Consider the following 17,027-nt stretch of genomic DNA (forward strand, 5'->3'; position numbering starts at 1 on the left):
TAGAGTAATTATTATTGTATTTTTAGTACGATTTTGTGCAATTCTGGGCTTTTTTTGTGGTTGGCTTTAAACTTTAGTTTTTATATTACTGCCTGTGGCTATACATTTGAATGTACCTATTTCTGAAAGACAATGGTATCAGCTTTCTGAAATAAAAATGAGGCACCTTTTAAATGTCTTTGTAAATATATTGAGTAATTCTTTTGACCTGTATGTTGTTCTTGTTCACCAAAACCAAGCTACCACAATCAGTTTCATATGATGTTTCTGTTGTACTCTACACTTGCCAGCTGCTCAGCAGAACATTTGCCCAAATCCAGATCTACAGTACAGAGGAGGCATGTTTTGATGTGAGGCATTGGTAGGTGGAGATGGAAGTTAAACCTACTACAATATTTTGAATGGTCCTAGTTCATGACTGTATATATTGAGTTTGATGCATCTTTATAGTGCAAAGAAATGTTAAATGTGAAAAAATATATAAACAATTAATATAATAAAGTAGCATGAGAGAATCAATTGGCTATAGCTAGGTTATTTCAAGTTCCTTAGAATAAGCTATTTGTAGTTAAGGGCAATGCGCCCATAGAGGTACTAGAAATCATCTCTACTCTATTGTATATTGAGGGGTTGGTTTACATTCTTGTCAATCAGCTCGACTCCAGGGTTGTTCACTTCCTTTGAAACGGAACTGCTTCCGGTTCTTCAATGAATAGATAGAAAAAAAATAAGGTGGCCACCGCCATGTTTCAGAATTAAATATGTCCAATGCATGAAATGTAATATTGCTGTATAGCAGTATTTACACTACATAATTATTGTCTTTGTTTTAAAGAATACGTTTTGATTGATGAGACTACCGCGGGAGTTGTATTTGCTGTAAGTAACAAGATCCGGTGATGTCTATTTACCCTGCGGCTAACATATTAGCAAGCACACTAATATCGGAGGGAAGGAGCGGCATTTCGGCCTTACGCGTGCTAAGTATATGGACGTTTAGTTGACTTCTCCAAAAATATATTCTAAGCACCTTACATATTTCATCCATACATGGACAGCGTTGAGTTGCATTGGCTAATATCATACTAAACCCTAATGTTAGCTAGCGATATCATATCTGAGCTAGCTAGCTAGTAGGACAAGGCCGTGCAAAATTAGCATAATGTAGCTAGCTGGCTACAGCTAATTTGAAAAGCTGTAGGTACAGCCGTAACGTTATGGTTTATTAATCAGTGCGGCTGGTTATGACGGTGGTGTTAGCTAGTTAATGACATAACACGAAATAAGCTAGACAGGTAGCTAGCTATTAATATTACCTAGTTAACGTTAGCTCAATAGGATTGCTACATTGCCTGTCAAATTCTGCCAACAACAATGGTTAGCTAACTAGCTCTATAGCTGTCACTCAAGATGCTCATCTGCGTCTCTCGCCTAACAGTGAATGTCTAGCTAGCTAGCGTGTGTGATGAAACTCATCATGACATTTGGCCAAGCCATTCACTAATGGCTTTCAAAATATATATATTTTTTAACGTTTCAGTATCATGAAGTTATGTTCGAAATTGTGACTGATTGTCATTGTTACAAAGAATATGTCCATTTTTGACTAAGATGAAATATAAAATTTCACCAATATCGATTACATGATTTGAATGTCTATCCTCTACAGGTATTGTTTCCCATACAGTAACAGTGTTACGCAATGCACCATGGTAGTGGACCACAGAATGTGCAACGGCAACTTCAGAGATCCAAGTCCACCACTGGATCTGAAGCAGAAGATCACCAGAAGCAGCAGACCATGGCAGTTACTCAACAGCAGGCAACAGCCAACCATCCACAATCAACTGTGACCACGTTTGCATCTGCAGCCAGCCCTTCAGGCCCCCAGTCCCCCAACTACCAGATAATAATGAGCCGCAGCCCTGTCACAGGCCAGAACATGAACATCACCTTACAAAATGTCAGTCAAATGGTGACGGGCAACCAACAGATCACCCTCACCCCGCTCCCCCTCCAGAACCCAGGCTCTCCCGGCTTCCAGCACACGGCCCCGCAGTGGAGGTTTGAGCCTGCCCCATCCTATATCCAGGTCACCTCACCTCTGCCACAATCCATGCAGCCACAAAGTCCCACTCAGCACAGCCCAGTCCCCCTCCAGCGACCAGGGGCACCTGTAACAGGACTGGGTTTGTGTGGACAGAGCCCAACACGCTTTGTTGATGCTGGCATGCTTGTGAGACAAATCAGTCTTGGCAGCCCACCTGGAAGTGGGCACTTTGTTTACCAAGAGGGGACAGGGCTGACGCAGCTAACTCCAACCACAGCTGGGCAGGTGCAGCTGGCCTCCCCAGGGGTGCCAGGCTCTGTGCGTGAACGCAGTCTGTCCCAGCCCCACTCACAGACGGGAGGCACCATCCACCACCTCGGACCTCAGAGTCCTGTGGCCAGTGGGACTGTTTTGCCCACACTGGGGAGCCCAGGCCACATAACCACCTCCAACCTCCCACCTCAAATCAGCAGTATCATCCAGGGGCAGCTGGCGCGTCCCATGATATTTGAGAAGACTTCACAGGGTATGGTAACTGGAGTGGGGACAGCTGCCACAGTGTCTTTCAGTATGCCCTCCACCATTCCTCCCTCCAGCCCTTCCCTCATTAACCCTCCCCAAGGCATCCCCAATACCCCTCTCACCCCTACCGGCATGTGCTTGGGGTCCATCAAGAAACAGATACCCAAAAAGCTGGAGGAGATTGCACCCTCAAACCCAGAAGTGGCCCAGCTGAGGAAGCAGTGTCTGGAGCACCACACTAAGAAGATGGAGGGTCTGAAGGAAGTCTTCAAAGACTACCTGATTGAGCTGTTCTTCCTGCAGCACCTCCAGGGGAACATGATGGACTATTTGGCTTTCAAGAAGAAGCCCTGTGTCCCGCTTTTCACTTACCTGAGACAGAATGACCTAGACCTTGAGGAGGAAGAGGAAGAGGAGGAGCAGTCTGAGGTCATCAATGATGAGGTACTGTTACAGAATTGATTGATTTATCATGTCATACATTCAGAATGTCTCTACTTCTTATCCTGTATATAGGCTATATGAATTTAGTTCAAATCTCTGTGCCACTACCAGGTCAAGGTTGTAACTGGAAAGGATGGACAGGCCGGAACACCAGTTGCCATAGCTACACAGCTTCCACCCAATGTTTCAGCAGCATTCTCTTCCCAGCAGCAGTTCCAGGTAGAGAAGGGTGATGGGGCACCAAATGACTGCAACCCCTACACAGAGAGGATGGAACTGATTTATCTTTGTCTCTCTTAAATGTTTCCTTTTAGATTGCCAAGCTTTTACTAACCCTTGGAATGTCTCCTCAGGTGCACCAGGGAGCAGCTGGTAGCATGACAAACTCAGGGGACATGGATGCCTTTAAGAGGCAACAGGCAATGGTACAAGCAGGTAAGGCAAGGACAGCACACTCCTGTGGCTCTTTTGTTGGTTTGTTTACTCTCCCTTTTCTTTCTTTTTGTTATTTCGTTCTTTTCTTCCCTTAAATTGCTTCTGCTTTTAGATATTTGCCATCTTCTACTAGCGCTGTGTGTAGAAGTCTTAACCCAAGGAAGGAGAGGTGGTCTGTATGGTGTACCGAAGGTCATTGCTGTTTGCCGAGTGTCTTTTTTCCGTTATGAGGGTATTGTGTGTTTTAAATCCCAGATCAGGCTAAGAGGTCCCGGATTGAAGTTGGTCGCCATGGAATGATTTTCCAGCATCCTGGTTCTTTAGGATCACCTGGCGTTCCACTCCAGCAGCTTATGCCGACAGCGCAAGGTAGGAGTGCTACTACCAGGCCGTTCTGTGTTCTGTTCAATGCCGCTGGACGTGTCCTTAATCCAGAGAAACAAACTGAATTCCAACAACGTCCCATCGTCTCCAACGAAAACCTCCAAGCAGCATCAACAAAGCGATCTTCATCCATCCGCTGGACAGACACCCCAGCAGACCTCAGGAAGTTCAGTCTTAGCTCTCCCAGCATTCTCTTTTTCTCTAGACCATGGGCTAAAATGGGGAAGAAGATAAAAAATTAAAAAACAAGTCTGAAGAAAAGGAGTAGCCTCTCACTGGGAAGATGCCATGTCCTATGATTTGACTTTTATGTTTTATTGATCATCCGTCTCCATCCGTTTCTTCTTTTCTGAAGTTTTGTTCTTCTCGATCGTCTGTTTGGGCGGACTTTCCTGTGCCGTTGGAGCTTTGGCTATTTCGCAAGCGGATCACGGAAAGTGAGAAAGGAGGAACCCTGGAAAAAATTCATCTCTTTTCAGTGGGGCATGTTTGCTCATTTTAATGATTGCTTTTTCGTTCCTCCTTTTTTATACTCGTCATCATTCTCATCCATCCGTATCCCGCACCCCTGTCCCCCTCCGTTGTCTGTCCTTGCATTGTCAACATGGATTCACAATGCATCTCAATCCTATGTTCAGTCATCAAGCGCATCTGTTGTTTACTTGTTCCATCATGCTCATCCTTTTGGTTTCCCCCATCTGTTTCCATGGCATATCATTCTGACTTGGCCTCTTTCCATCAGTCGTAGTAGGAAGAAGGGGAGCCGGGTAGATGAGGTTTGGTGCAGTCATGATATGTCACAGGTTGGCGTGGTGTGGGTGTGTCTGTCAGGTCCAGGTGTTGATGTGGTCTAGGTGATGATGTGAGTGATGGTCAGGGAGGGGTGAGACAAGTGCTGCTTAGTCAGGGTCCACAGCTATGCTCAGCCCAGGCCTGCTGTCTGCAAGATCCCATGTGTGTCCTGCTCACTTCTCTGCTTTGCTATGTTCTGTGTTCCACAAAAGAACTACATTGCTTCATGCATGTTAAACATCAGGTGTTTTTGTGATTGCGCGTTTATTTATTTTTCTTCTGTATTTTCTATTTTATTTGATTTGGAAACCTTTCTTCTCAGTCCCTCTGCTGAAGGTGTTTATGCATGATTAGTTTAGCTGTTTTAATCACATTCTCTTAACATTTTACAGAGAATGTTTTTATTTTTGCATTAACAAACTTAGTATTTTATTTGAAGAACGTGTAGATGATCACATTGATTTGTTTCTTCTGTAATCATTGTGCTGTATAATTTTAGTTTTCACTCTTCCTCAACAGTAAGAACTACACTACTGTTGACTCATAACGTACATCCAATTCATACGTTCTGGGTAGCTGTTAAAATAGATGGAGCTGTAAACACTTTCCTTTTAGAATCTGATGGTCACGTTCAGTCAGTACTGAAAAATAATTGCTTACGTATGAGGTACAAGTGGCCCTCTGGCCTGACTACTGCTCAGTCCCTCTATATGCACCGTGTATAGTTTTTTATCTTTTAACAGGCCTTCAAGCAATCCTGCTTCATTCAGAGCAGGATTGGTATGACATGACAACACTTGGATCGAGGAACCACAGGGCAACACTAACTCACAGCCACATGTTGTTATCCTTTCTCCACTCCATCCCTTTGTGTTCCCTATGACTTGGTTACTGTGCTCCAGGCGGGATGCCCCCCAACCCGCAGACAGTCCAGATCCCTGGGCAGAAGCAGAACCAGCCACAGTATGACCCGTCCAAAGGGCCTCCGGTGCAGAACGCTGCCAGCCTGCACACTCCTCCCCCCCAGCTGCCAGGCCGCCTGCCCCAGGGCGCCCTCCCCATGGCAGTCCTGCCCATGGCTCTCTCTCAGCAGCCCCTACTTGTGGAGAGCTCAGCCCAGGCCGCCAATCAGCTCCAGGTGAAGGTGCAGGGGGCTGGCTCCATCATGGCTCCAGTCAACCCCCACACACAGCTCCAGGCCCAGCTCCAGCAGCAGATGCAGTCTGGTCTTCACCTCCAAATGCAGCCTCAGCAGCCCCAGCTCATGCTGCAGCCAGCACAGGCCGTGAGTCTAGAGGATAGCTTCCAAACATTGCATGTTTTTGGTTGTTTTCATAGGTTTGTAGATCAACTTTTTGTCTTCTCTCTCTCCTCCCTTGATCAGACTGTGGCCCTCACCCGTCCTGGAGCAGACTCCAACCAACCTGGCCAAAGAATAATGACCAACTCCCTGTCCAACCCCTCAATGTCTCCTGCCCCCCTCAACGCCCCCAACTCACTCCCCTCCCCCCACACAATTGGCCCCCTCCGCCCCTCTGGGTCCAACATCAACCCTGCCACACAGTCCAAACTGGCTGGCCCCAACGGCACCTCCACAGTCAAAATGGGAGGCTTTGGTCAGGGCTCGGGTATGCAGTCATCAGAAGGGAGTTCACATGACAAACAAGCTGAACAGGCCAAACTGGTGAGAGATTTCTCAAAAGTAACCCACCACTCTGCAAGTGCTTTTGTTTTCCGGCTGCTCATAAAGTGACCTCTCTCTGATTCCCCCCCAGGAGAGCCAGGTGCACCAGCGTATTTCTGAGCTGAGGAAAGAGGGCCAGTGGTCAGCCAGCAGACTGCCCAAGCTCATGGAGTCCTCTCGGCCCAAATCCCACTGGGACTACCTACTGGAGGAGATGCAGTGGATGGCAGCTGACTTTGCCCAGGAGAGGAGGTGGAAGATGGCTGCTGCCAAGAAGGTATGCTGGCTGAGTTCTCTTATTATACTTTTACTGAAGTAATGTCTGTGATTCTTATGTACTTGTACATTGTTTCAGTACTACTTCATCATAATTGCATATTCCCCAGCTGGTTCGCACCTGTTCCCGTTACCATGACGAGCAGAAGAAGATGGAAGAGGGATCCAAGAAAGAGGAAGAACTGCGTCTTCGTCACATTGCTAGCACCATCGCCAGAGAGGTGGAGTTCTTCTGGTCCAACATTGAGCAGGTACATTTCTCTTAATGTGGAAACTTTTCCATTGTTGTCCTTAGACCTGAAGTGTCATCGACTCTGTCCCTCTTCATCTGTTCCATTTGGTTTCTCTCAGGTTGTGGAAATTAAACTCCGTTTCCAGATTTATGAGAAAAGACTGAAAACACTCAGCCTGCAGAGAGCAACGAGTAAAGGTGAGACTTTATTCAAGAGCTTTTTGAAATTGATGTAAAACAATCAAAATTTCATAATGTCGTTTTGAATATATTGGTTATTCTTTGCGTCGCAGGACAAGATGTTAAACCTGCTCTGTCAAACGCAGTGAAAGCTGAAAAAGAGGTAGGTGGCTGCACAGACTCACTCTGGTTGTCCAGAATGTCCAGACACATAGTCAGGTTTTTGCAGGGACATGTATTCAAAATTCAGCTCATTTACAGGAGCCCAATATGTCAACAAGGAAGCGAAAGTCCAGCACTTCATTGGCAGAAGAAGGTATGTGTGCAAAACTATGTGTCCAGAGATTTTTACTGGTTTATCATTTGAGGTGTACTGTTGCATTGAACAGTTGTTTACAATGTTGTATCTTGTCTATGGCTTTGTTCTCTCTCTCAGTTCAGGATGAGGAGAGCACCATAGAGGAGCAGGAAGCCATGGAGGTGACAGCTGATCAGAAGGCAGAGTTGGGAGATCTGGCTAAAGATGGTCAGAACGATGCACTGTTTTCTCTTACTATATAGCTAGTGATCGATTTCTCCCGATTTCCTTCGTTTTTTTTAATTACTCATGAAGTCATGTAGGGTTTAAAAGCGCCTCTTAGTCTTTTGTCTATTGAGCCTTCTGTGTCTTGTATCGTTCTCAGCTGAGATGCCGCTGGATGCTTTGATGAAACAGTATGCTGGTGCCTACGCTGACAACTTTGACTGGCCCCAGCCTTCCCCACAGAGTGATGAGGATGGCAGGGATGAGACTGAAGGTGCACCTAAACTCTACATATATACTTCATCTCTGTGTACAAGTCTAGCTATGTGCCTCATGCTCATTGCTATGCCAAGATTATTAGTTTAAAATCAAAATGATTTGTAGACTGGTGGTGTTCCCTCAGTGGTGCTGATGTAGTCATTGTTCCCTCAGAGATGGCGTCCTCTCTGGACACCCCCCACGAGGCTGTAGTGATAGACTCCCTGCTTAGTGTGGACCAGTATCGAGGGTCTGAGAAGACCAGCCCCCCTGGTGCTGACGGGAAGCCCAAGAAGGACATAGCAGAGGTGGCAGCCGCCACAGAACTCATCCTACCCAAGGGCAGTGCCAGGACCACCACTTCTGTGAGTCATCACATCTCTCACTGAACTAGTCGTTCACTGTTGGGTGTCATTTAACCAGTTTTTCAATGAGAGGAGTTTGGAAAGATAAATGGGGGAGAAATGTAATATATTAAATATTTATTTAAGAGGACAGTTAGTGGGTTAACATGTACAAACAGGGAATCATTATGACACTTTGCTATGCATCTTAGGGCCGCAGCCAGGCTCCTTTCCTGCTGCACGGATCACTGCGTGAGTACCAGCAGATCGGAGTGGACTGGCTAGCCAGTCTCCACAAGAAACACCTCAACGGCATCTTAGCAGACGAGACCGGGCTGGGCAAGACTGTGCAGACTGTGGCCTACCTGGCACATCTGGCCTGTCAAGAGGGTAACCTACTGTTGAAGACTATACTCAATGCTTATCTTTTGTTTATTTATGTAAACATGTAGGTATTTTTATGCATGTGAACATTCATATAGACTTAATTTATTTGTATTTTTCAGGCATCTGGGGCCCCCATCTGGTTGTGGTGAGGACGTGTAAGATCCTGAGCTGGGAGATGGAGTTTAAACGCTGGTGTCCCGGCCTCAAGATCCTCCTCTACCTTGGCAACAGACAGGAACGCAGAGCAAAGAGAATGGTAACTAGTAATGATCTGTTTCAACAGGACCTTTTTCAATAGACAGCCCCATGATATTGAGTCCATTCAAGCAGAGAGACTTTGAGCAGGACAGCAGCACCAAATGTGACAATAAATAATGCACACTTCTCATGAATAGAATGCCATAAAGATCGAAATGTTCTTCTCAACCACTTTTTGGCTTCTGCTGTTATTTAAATTGCCCTGGTTTACCAGTTTGTGTTTCTGTCTGTCAACTTGTGTTGTTGGTATGTCTCCAGTGGTGGGCGGAGACCAACAGTTTCCATGTGTGTGTGACGTCCTACAAGCTGCTGCTGAAGGACCAGAGCCATTTCCTGAGGAGGAGGTGGAAACACCTGGTCCTGGATGAGGTGCAGCTCCTTAAGAACATGTCAGAGAAACACTGGGAAACCATCTTTGCGCTCAAGAGGTAACAACTCTTATTGTAGGGTGGCACCATGGTTACACTCCCACACAGACTTGTCTGCTGAAGGCTTTTTGGTCTCAGCTTAGCATGAATTTAATGTTTGTTTAGACAGTTTAGAAGGCTAAACTCTTAAATGTGGTTTGACCTTTTAAATTGTTAAGAGCAAGAGAAACAAAATCAAATGATGTGTTGGTGTGGTTTGTATTCCAGTCAGCAGAGGATCCTCCTGATCAACACTCCACTCCAGAACACACTGAAGGAGCTGTGGACCATGATCCACTTCCTCCTGCCAGGAATCACCAGACCCTACACAGACTTCCCTGTCAAGCCAGGCACAGACCAGAACCAGGACTACTGCCACAAACTGGTCATCCGCCTACACAGGGTAAGTGTAGGGTTACCACCAAACCCCTTTTCTTCCTAATGCTTGTGTGTTGAGAGTTTGTCAGTCAGTAGTGATTGATATCCATCAATGTGATGGCTCTTTCAGTTGTGGTGTGAAGTGATTGTGCATCTGAAGGTTCTTTCATTCCTAATAAGTGTTTCTGGTCATTAAAGAAGATATATTTGCTTAACCCTTTACCCTCGTGGAGTTTGCCTATATGCATAGGGCTAAATTGAAATGTTTCTTCTAGAAGAAATATGAAAAGTATCTGCATAAGCATGGTAGCAATTGAAAGGGAACAGTTTGGTGATTATGGGGCAATTATTAGATCAAAGGTGAGTGCACAGCAGTTCACCTGACACAAGACTAAATCCAAACATAAAATCAACAGTGTCATGTAAATTTTACATTTACTGTACTTTTTACCGCATTTGTTGATAACAATCTGAAAATACTCTGGATACATTCAGTTACATAAGACTATTCCTGGAAAATGTGGGGTAGGTGTGACATATGACCAACAAATTACAAGGGTTTGAGTGAGAGGACTAACTGGTGTCTCCAAGTAGCCACACACCTTTCCAAAATGTGTACAGTTCCTAAGCAGTTTCACTTTCCATTTTAGGACTGGAAGAGTCTTCAACTATAAGAACTAGAGCAGGCACACTTTTTGGAACCTGCGTCCCTGCCCTCACACAATTAGTTGTTTACGCAATCCAAAAACGGTCCATTATAATTCACAATCTGGCTTAGGTGGGCATAATTTCAGACTGTTATATTGCCAACATGACTAGCTAAGTTATAAAATACGATATAACAGTATTGGGCTTTCACAGTGCAATTCATGGAGACAGATCATTTTGGTGAGCATAGAAAGGAGTATGAGTGTTCAGGTGCGTGTGCTGCAGCAGATTTTCTTCACAATAGACAAACCGGCTTATTCTGTTCAGAACAACCAAACATAGTGTTCATAAACATTGGCGTACTGTATGTGACATGAGTTTTATGATATGGATATGTGAAGTGCACATTTGGACTCACAAGTGTTTTGCTGGCTTGTATGACATCAAAGCGGTATTTATTAGAATCCTCAACGTCTCATCTTTCAAAATACATAGTCCTCTTAATTTACAGCGTTTCCCTCACTCAGAAAAACAAAAAGTCTGCAAAAGTTGCCCAATTAGTGGGAGGGATCGGGCGGGCGATCGACCAGGCGACAGAGATGCTTAAGTTCAGAACAGCTATCAGTCAAAACCCAAACAGTGCTGCAAAGCGCAGAGCCAGAGCTCTGATGTCATACATATATGTGTGTGTATATATATATATATATATATATATATATATATATATATATATATATATATATATATATATATCATGTTACTTGTACAGTCACTGCTTTCCAATTTTAAGCGTTTATCAGTGCCACTGGTCATCAATAGGATTCCCATTTACCAGAGCTGTTCACACCTAGATACCATTCAATCTGACATTCTTTCTCCTCTGCAGATGATCCAACCCTTCATCCTGAGGCGCTGTAAGAGGGATGTGGAGAAGCAGCTTCCTAAGAAGTATGAACACATCCTCAAGTGTCGCCTTTCTAGCAGACAGAAGAGCATGTATGAAGATATCCTCACTCAGCCAGGGTGAGTCGGCCCTCCAGACACCACATAACCTCTGCCTAATGTATGGTAATTAGTATAGTATTTAGTTCTATACTCGGACAATTATCAATCAAAAAAAACGTATATACATACAGTTCAAGTAGGAAGTTTGCTTACACTTAGGTTGGAGTCATTAAAACTTGTTTTTCAACCACTCCACAAATTTCTTGTTAACAATCTATAGTTTTGGCAGGTCGGTTAGGACATCTACTTTGTGCACGACACAAGTCATTTTTCCAACAATTGTTTACAGGCAGATTATTTCACTTATAATTCACTATCACAATTTAAGTGGGTCAGAAGTTTACATACACTAAGTTGACAGTGCTTTTAAACAGCTTGGAAAATTCCAGAAAATGATGTCATATGATGTCTGATAGGCTAATTGACATAAGTCAATTGGAGGTGTACCTGTGGATGTATTTCAAGGCCTACCTTCAAACTCAGTGCCTCTTTGCTTGACATCATGGGAACATCAAAAGAAATCAGCCATGACCTCAGAAAAAAATTGTAGACCTTCACAAGTCTGGTCCATCCTTGGGAGCAATTTCCAAATGCCTGAAGGTAACACGTTCATCTGTACAAACAATAGTACGCAAGTATAAACACCATGGGACCACGCAGCCGTCATACCACTCAGGAAGGAAACGCGTTCTGTCTCCTAGAGATGAATGTAATTTGGTGCGAAAAGTGCAAATCAATCCCAGAACAACAGCGAAGGACCTTGTGGAGATGCTGGAGGAAACAGATGCAAAACTATCTATATCCACGGTTAAACCAGTCCTAAATCGACACAACCTGAAAGGCCGCTCAGCAAGGAAGAAGCCACTGCTCCAAAACCGCCATAAAAAAGCCAGACTACGGTTTGCAACTGCACTGTACTTTTTGGAGAAATGTCCTCTGGTCTGATGAAACAAAAATAGAACTGTTGGCCATAATGACCATCGTTATGTTTGGAGGAAAAAGGGGCAGGCTTGCAAGCCGAAGAACACCATCCCAACCGTGAAGCACGGGAGTGGCAGCATCATGTTGTGGGGGTCCTTTGCTGCAGGAGGGACTGGTGCACTTAGATGGCAAAATAGATGGCATCATGAGGGAGGAAAATGATGTGGATATATTGAAGCAACATCTCAGGACATCAGTCAGGAAGTTAAAGCTTGGTTGCAAATGGGTCTTCCAAAATGGACAATGACAAGGAGGCCTACAAACCTGACTCAGTTACACCAGCTCTGTCAGGAGGAATGGGACAAAATCCACCCAACTTATTGTGGGAAGCTGGAGGCGGAGGTAGCGGTCCTGCTGCTGGGTTGTTGCCCTCCTACGGCCTCCTCCACGTCTCCTGATGTACTGGCCTGTCTCCTGGTAGCGCCTCCATGCTCTGGACACTACGCTGACAGACAAAGCAAACCTTCTTGCCACAGCTCGCATTGATGTGCCATCCTGGATGAGCTGCACTACCTGAGCCACTTGTGTGGGTTGTAGACTCCATCTCATGCTACCACTAGAGTGAAAGCACCGCCAGCATTCAAAAGTGACCAAAACATCAGCCAGGAAGCATAGGAACTGAGAAGTGGTCTGTGGTCACCACCTGCAGATCCACTCCTTTTTTGGGGGTGTCTTACTAATTGCCTATAATTTCCACCTGTTGTCTATTCCATTTGCACAACAGCGTGTGAAATTTATTGTCAATCAGTGTTGCTTCCTGGACAGTTTGATTTCACAGAAGTGTGATTGACTTGGAGTTACATTGTGTTTAAGTGTTCCCTTTATTTTTTTGAGCAGTGTATATACATTTTACATTTACATTTAAGTCATTTAGCAGACGCTCTTATCCAGAGCTGGCCCCCCGTGTACTGGCCCCCCGTGGGAATCGAACCCACAACCCTGGCGTTGCAAGCGCCATGCTCTACCCACTGAGCCACACGGGGCCCTATACATATTATAAATTTTTTTTTTGCTACTGTAGTTGAGCTAGTCAGCTGTACCTGCGTCAAACTGGTATTTTTCGTCTTATAGCTCGTTCTCCTTTTTAAATAGTGAGCCAGCAAGTTTTCAACACTTATTTCCCTGACTGATCAGAACTTGTGTTCTCATGCTCTCTTGTCCCTGTGCAGCAGACCTATAGTGAGCAATTTTTTTGGAACATCAAATCGCAGTAAAATCGCAGTATCGAATCGCAATACATATAGAATCGGTATCGGCACCTAAGTATTGTGATATTGTTTCGTGAGACACCTGGCAATTCCCTATTATTTTGTTATCAGAGCACTGTTGCTCAATGTTAAATTCACTTACCCTCTTTCTGAATGTCTTGTGCTCTGTCTTTTGTCTGCCCTTAGAGCCCAGGAGGCATTGAAGACTGGTCATTTTGTGAGTGTGCTGCAGGTGCTGATGCAGCTGCAGAGGATCTGTAACCACCCAGACCTGGTAAACATCAGGGAGACCAGCAGCTCCTACGTGTGTTCCTCTCTGCAGTACAACACCCCTTCCCTGGTGCTGGGAGCCCTGCAGGAGGACCAACGCACGGTACGACTAGGAGGGTACCAGTACCACACACAGCTAAAACACCTGGAGGTTTAATCCAGTTTATTCTATTTCATTAGTAATGCTCACCTGAGTGACGTGGAATAAAATTGATTAGATTAGTTTATCAAAACACACTTGTGTTCCCTTTGTCTTTTTCTAGAGCCTGGACCTGTCCCTGTTCGACCTGATCAGTAATGAGAACAGACTGACGCGCTACGAGACGGAGGAGGTTCTACCCAAACTCAAAGTCACCCGTCAACTGATTGAGGAGATCCACAGTGCCCCGGACCCACCGGCCAGACCCAAGCCCTGCAAGATCAAACCCATGAGGTCTGTGCTCTACCCTTCACATCCCATGGAAACCTTAAAACACATGACATGGATGATTCCATTCTGTTACTCACAAAAATGGGAAATCACATTTACTAATTCTATTCTATCGTGTTGCATCCGTAGCGCTAGGCTGTGCTGCATGACCTTTGATCTTTATTGAGTCTATGATTTGATTGACAGGTTGTTCCAGCCAGTGCAGTATGGCACTAAGCCAGAGGGCCGTCTGGTGCCCATGACCAATACTGTGGGTCAGCAGCGTCCTCCAGCCACCACTATCACCCCGCACACCACCACCGCCACTACTACTTCTACTGCCCCTCAGCCAGCCAGGGCCACCACCACTACCACCACACAGGGTAAGACCTCCCTATAGACCCCTTGACAATGCTACACTTTGGTATGCACTGGGGTTTACACGTGTTCCATGCTGTTTTTAAGTTGAATAACTTAATGAAGGAAATCAAACAATTACAGTTAATTATTTACAGTATTTGTGTAGTGTGTTTCACACAGATAATCTCATGATGATATTACCATGTAATGTTTTGTAAAGCATGAGTGTGATATGAGTTGGTCATGACACTAAAAACTGCTTTTCAGAGAAGTTAATTAAACTAATTATGCATAGCCAGCGTGTGTCAATACCGCCATTTCATTTTCAAATTGTGTGGTTTATGCATGTGTAACTAAAAGATGGTCATCAGCATCATTTCAGAGCAAAATACAAAGCAACATTTTACTACAAATTTATCCTAAAATGGAGAAGTCCAAGGTGAAGATTTTATTTTATTGACATCCTCTTTTGACTCTAAATCAATCAATACGAGACGGGTATAAACCAAAACTTACTGCTGGACCACCACCCTCGTGTTGTGCTGTTGAATTAACTGACACGTTAGCCCATCCCAAACCCCCTTGTACTTCACAGTGGCCAGGACGGCTATTCAGAAAGCTCAGACTACCTCTCCTACCACCGGCACCTCTGGGTCTGCTGTAGCATCCTCTGGGAGCTCCGCCCCTGGCCAGCATGTGGTGGGGGCTGCCCCCCCTGTGGCCCAGGGCCAGGCTCTGTGTGGCGCAGCCCAGCCCACTCTGCCTGGTATTGCCCAGGTCCCCAGGCCGGCCCTAGGCCCCACCCATGCCATCCAGCCCAGCCTGGTTCCCCAGAGACTGGTTCTAACGTCTCAGGCCCAGGCACGGTTGCCTAGTAAGTGGCCTCCTCCCCTTCCCTCACCTCCCTTCAATGTCTCCCTCCACTTTTGGCACAACGGAAAGGGCTGCTCTGACAACAGGCCTCTCTCTCTCTGGGACACTGCTGCTTGGTGTTAGTGTCTTTGCTTTTAAAGAAACAACACTTGTTTGGTCTAAATACAGAGTTAGAAAAAAAATGTGAACTATCTGTAAAATCTATATAATTATAGTATTAGAAAATTATTATGTTAACAGTGTTGTTTAATATAACAAAAAACGTTTTACCTTTTGATATATTTTGAGGTAAAAAGAACATGTTCAGGTTTACAGCTATGGCATTTCCATTGTCCTATTTTACTGCAGAGAATCACTGAGTGAAGAAAATAGCACTTTATAAATGAGAACTAGAGCCATGTCAGCAGCATCCCCAAACAGCCTCAATCTTCCTCAGTCTGAAACCTGCATGTCCACAACCCAACGTCTGCTGCCATGACAGACCACACAAGACTGGTTTAACCATTTAAAACTATATTTTCCTCCACCTAAATATCGGTTCTCCCGTTTTACTAATCTTTTGCTTCTTGCCAGCCCAGCTGCAGGAAGAGATCCCAAAGCTTTGTTTCCTCTTGTTAGATTTTTTTGTGTTATGGTTTCTTTTGACCCTGAGGGTTTGTGTACTGCTAAGCATGTTGAAATGGTCCCACACACCGCTGACCTCAGGCCACTCCCTACCCCCAGTGTGAAAACACAGAAACCTTTTCAATAGCAACTCAACACACAACACACACATTATAGCGCATAAAACTATTCTAGATAGAATGCTATTTGTTGGCAATAATTGAGGATAAAGGTGCGTTATCTGTTTGCATGCCTGTAATAGGTGTGTTGTAGTAGTTGAAAAGGCAGTTAAGTGCAAGCCACTGCTTTAACTGAATACTTGTTTGTTGCAGGTTCTTTGTCTCACCTGAAAATCACTGTTTTGTTTGTTTTCCCACTCCGGGTTGGCTAGAGATTACCTACTGCAATGGTTCACATGTTGTGGAGGGCAGCTACCTACGCTCATCCCACTTATTAACCCACCCTGGTATTGCATGTCTAGTCTCTCTCACCCTTCAACTAACTGAAATGTATTTTTGGTGACGCAGTCATACAGCAGTACTCTTTTGGTCTGTGGTGTTATTTGATTAGAGGTGTGTGTGTTTGTCTTTCCTCCTGCTGAAGGTGGAGATGTGTTGAAGATAGCCCAGCTGGCGTCCATAGCAGGCAGCCAGAACCGAATCTCCCAGCCTGAGACCCCCGTCACTCTGCAGTTCCAGGGTAACAAGTTCACCCTGTCCCCTAGCCAGCTCAGACAGCTCACCACAGGGCAGCCCTTGCAGCTCCAAGGTACACTCGGTAATGTACACCCAACATTTCATACTCTCCCTATGACTTCTCTTTTTGTCCCTGCCCTTTTTGTCAGAATGTCCTTCGCTATATTGTAATCACTTACAACGAAGAGGCTATTTTAAATGATACTCCTTCTTTACACTCGACCATGTATTTGGTAGAGTCCACATCATAGAGAGTTGGATAACCAATGTTACATGTATAGACATTCTTACTAAAGCAGTGGTCACCAAAGGGCCGATCGACTGGTCGATCTCCAAGGCATTTCATAGTCTATATCACCAAACATTTCTATGAAAATAAACGGCGTTGTATTCCTACTTTTTTCTGTCTCGCACAGTTGAC

The 17,027-nt window shown here is 44.9% G+C and overlaps 1 protein-coding gene across 7 annotated transcripts in view; it reads left to right on the forward strand.

Moving 5' to 3' along the window:
- The first annotated feature begins 695 nt into the window (after positions 1-695).
- Positions 696-17,027, forward strand: part of LOC129853333 (E1A-binding protein p400-like) — a 35,267-nt gene continuing 18,935 nt past the window's right edge. For 4 of the 7 annotated variants that reach the window (XM_055919258.1, XM_055919262.1, XM_055919260.1 and 1 more), the window contains exons 1-24: positions 696-879; positions 1,670-3,016; positions 3,128-3,235; positions 3,370-3,451; positions 3,707-3,820; positions 5,530-5,912; positions 6,012-6,311; positions 6,403-6,588; positions 6,698-6,838; positions 6,939-7,017; positions 7,113-7,162; positions 7,261-7,315; positions 7,436-7,525; positions 7,683-7,796; positions 7,955-8,145; positions 8,337-8,514; positions 8,631-8,767; positions 9,028-9,197; positions 9,405-9,579; positions 11,089-11,225; positions 13,583-13,769; positions 13,930-14,099; positions 14,283-14,458; positions 16,515-16,688. In XM_055919258.1, the coding sequence (XP_055775233.1) occupies positions 1,703-3,016; positions 3,128-3,235; positions 3,370-3,451; positions 3,707-3,820; positions 5,530-5,912; positions 6,012-6,311; positions 6,403-6,588; positions 6,698-6,838; positions 6,939-7,017; positions 7,113-7,162; positions 7,261-7,315; positions 7,436-7,525; positions 7,683-7,796; positions 7,955-8,145; positions 8,337-8,514; positions 8,631-8,767; positions 9,028-9,197; positions 9,405-9,579; positions 11,089-11,225; positions 13,583-13,769; positions 13,930-14,099; positions 14,283-14,458; positions 16,515-16,688 (4,711 nt within the window). In that variant the 5' untranslated portion in view covers positions 696-879; positions 1,670-1,702. Of the gene's footprint in view, positions 880-965; positions 985-1,669; positions 3,017-3,127; positions 3,236-3,369; positions 3,452-3,706; positions 3,821-5,529; positions 5,913-6,011; positions 6,312-6,402; positions 6,589-6,697; positions 6,839-6,938; positions 7,018-7,112; positions 7,163-7,260; positions 7,316-7,435; positions 7,526-7,682; positions 7,797-7,954; positions 8,146-8,336; positions 8,515-8,630; positions 8,768-9,027; positions 9,198-9,404; positions 9,580-11,088; positions 11,226-13,582; positions 13,770-13,929; positions 14,100-14,282; positions 14,459-16,514; positions 16,689-17,027 lie in introns of those variants that run through there. The other 3 variants (XM_055919261.1, XM_055919259.1, XM_055919264.1) reach the window with 3 other exon arrangements.

This window comes from Salvelinus fontinalis, chromosome 4 (assembly GCF_029448725.1).
Source record: "Salvelinus fontinalis isolate EN_2023a chromosome 4, ASM2944872v1, whole genome shotgun sequence".
Taxonomy (NCBI): domain Eukaryota; kingdom Metazoa; phylum Chordata; class Actinopteri; order Salmoniformes; family Salmonidae; genus Salvelinus; species Salvelinus fontinalis.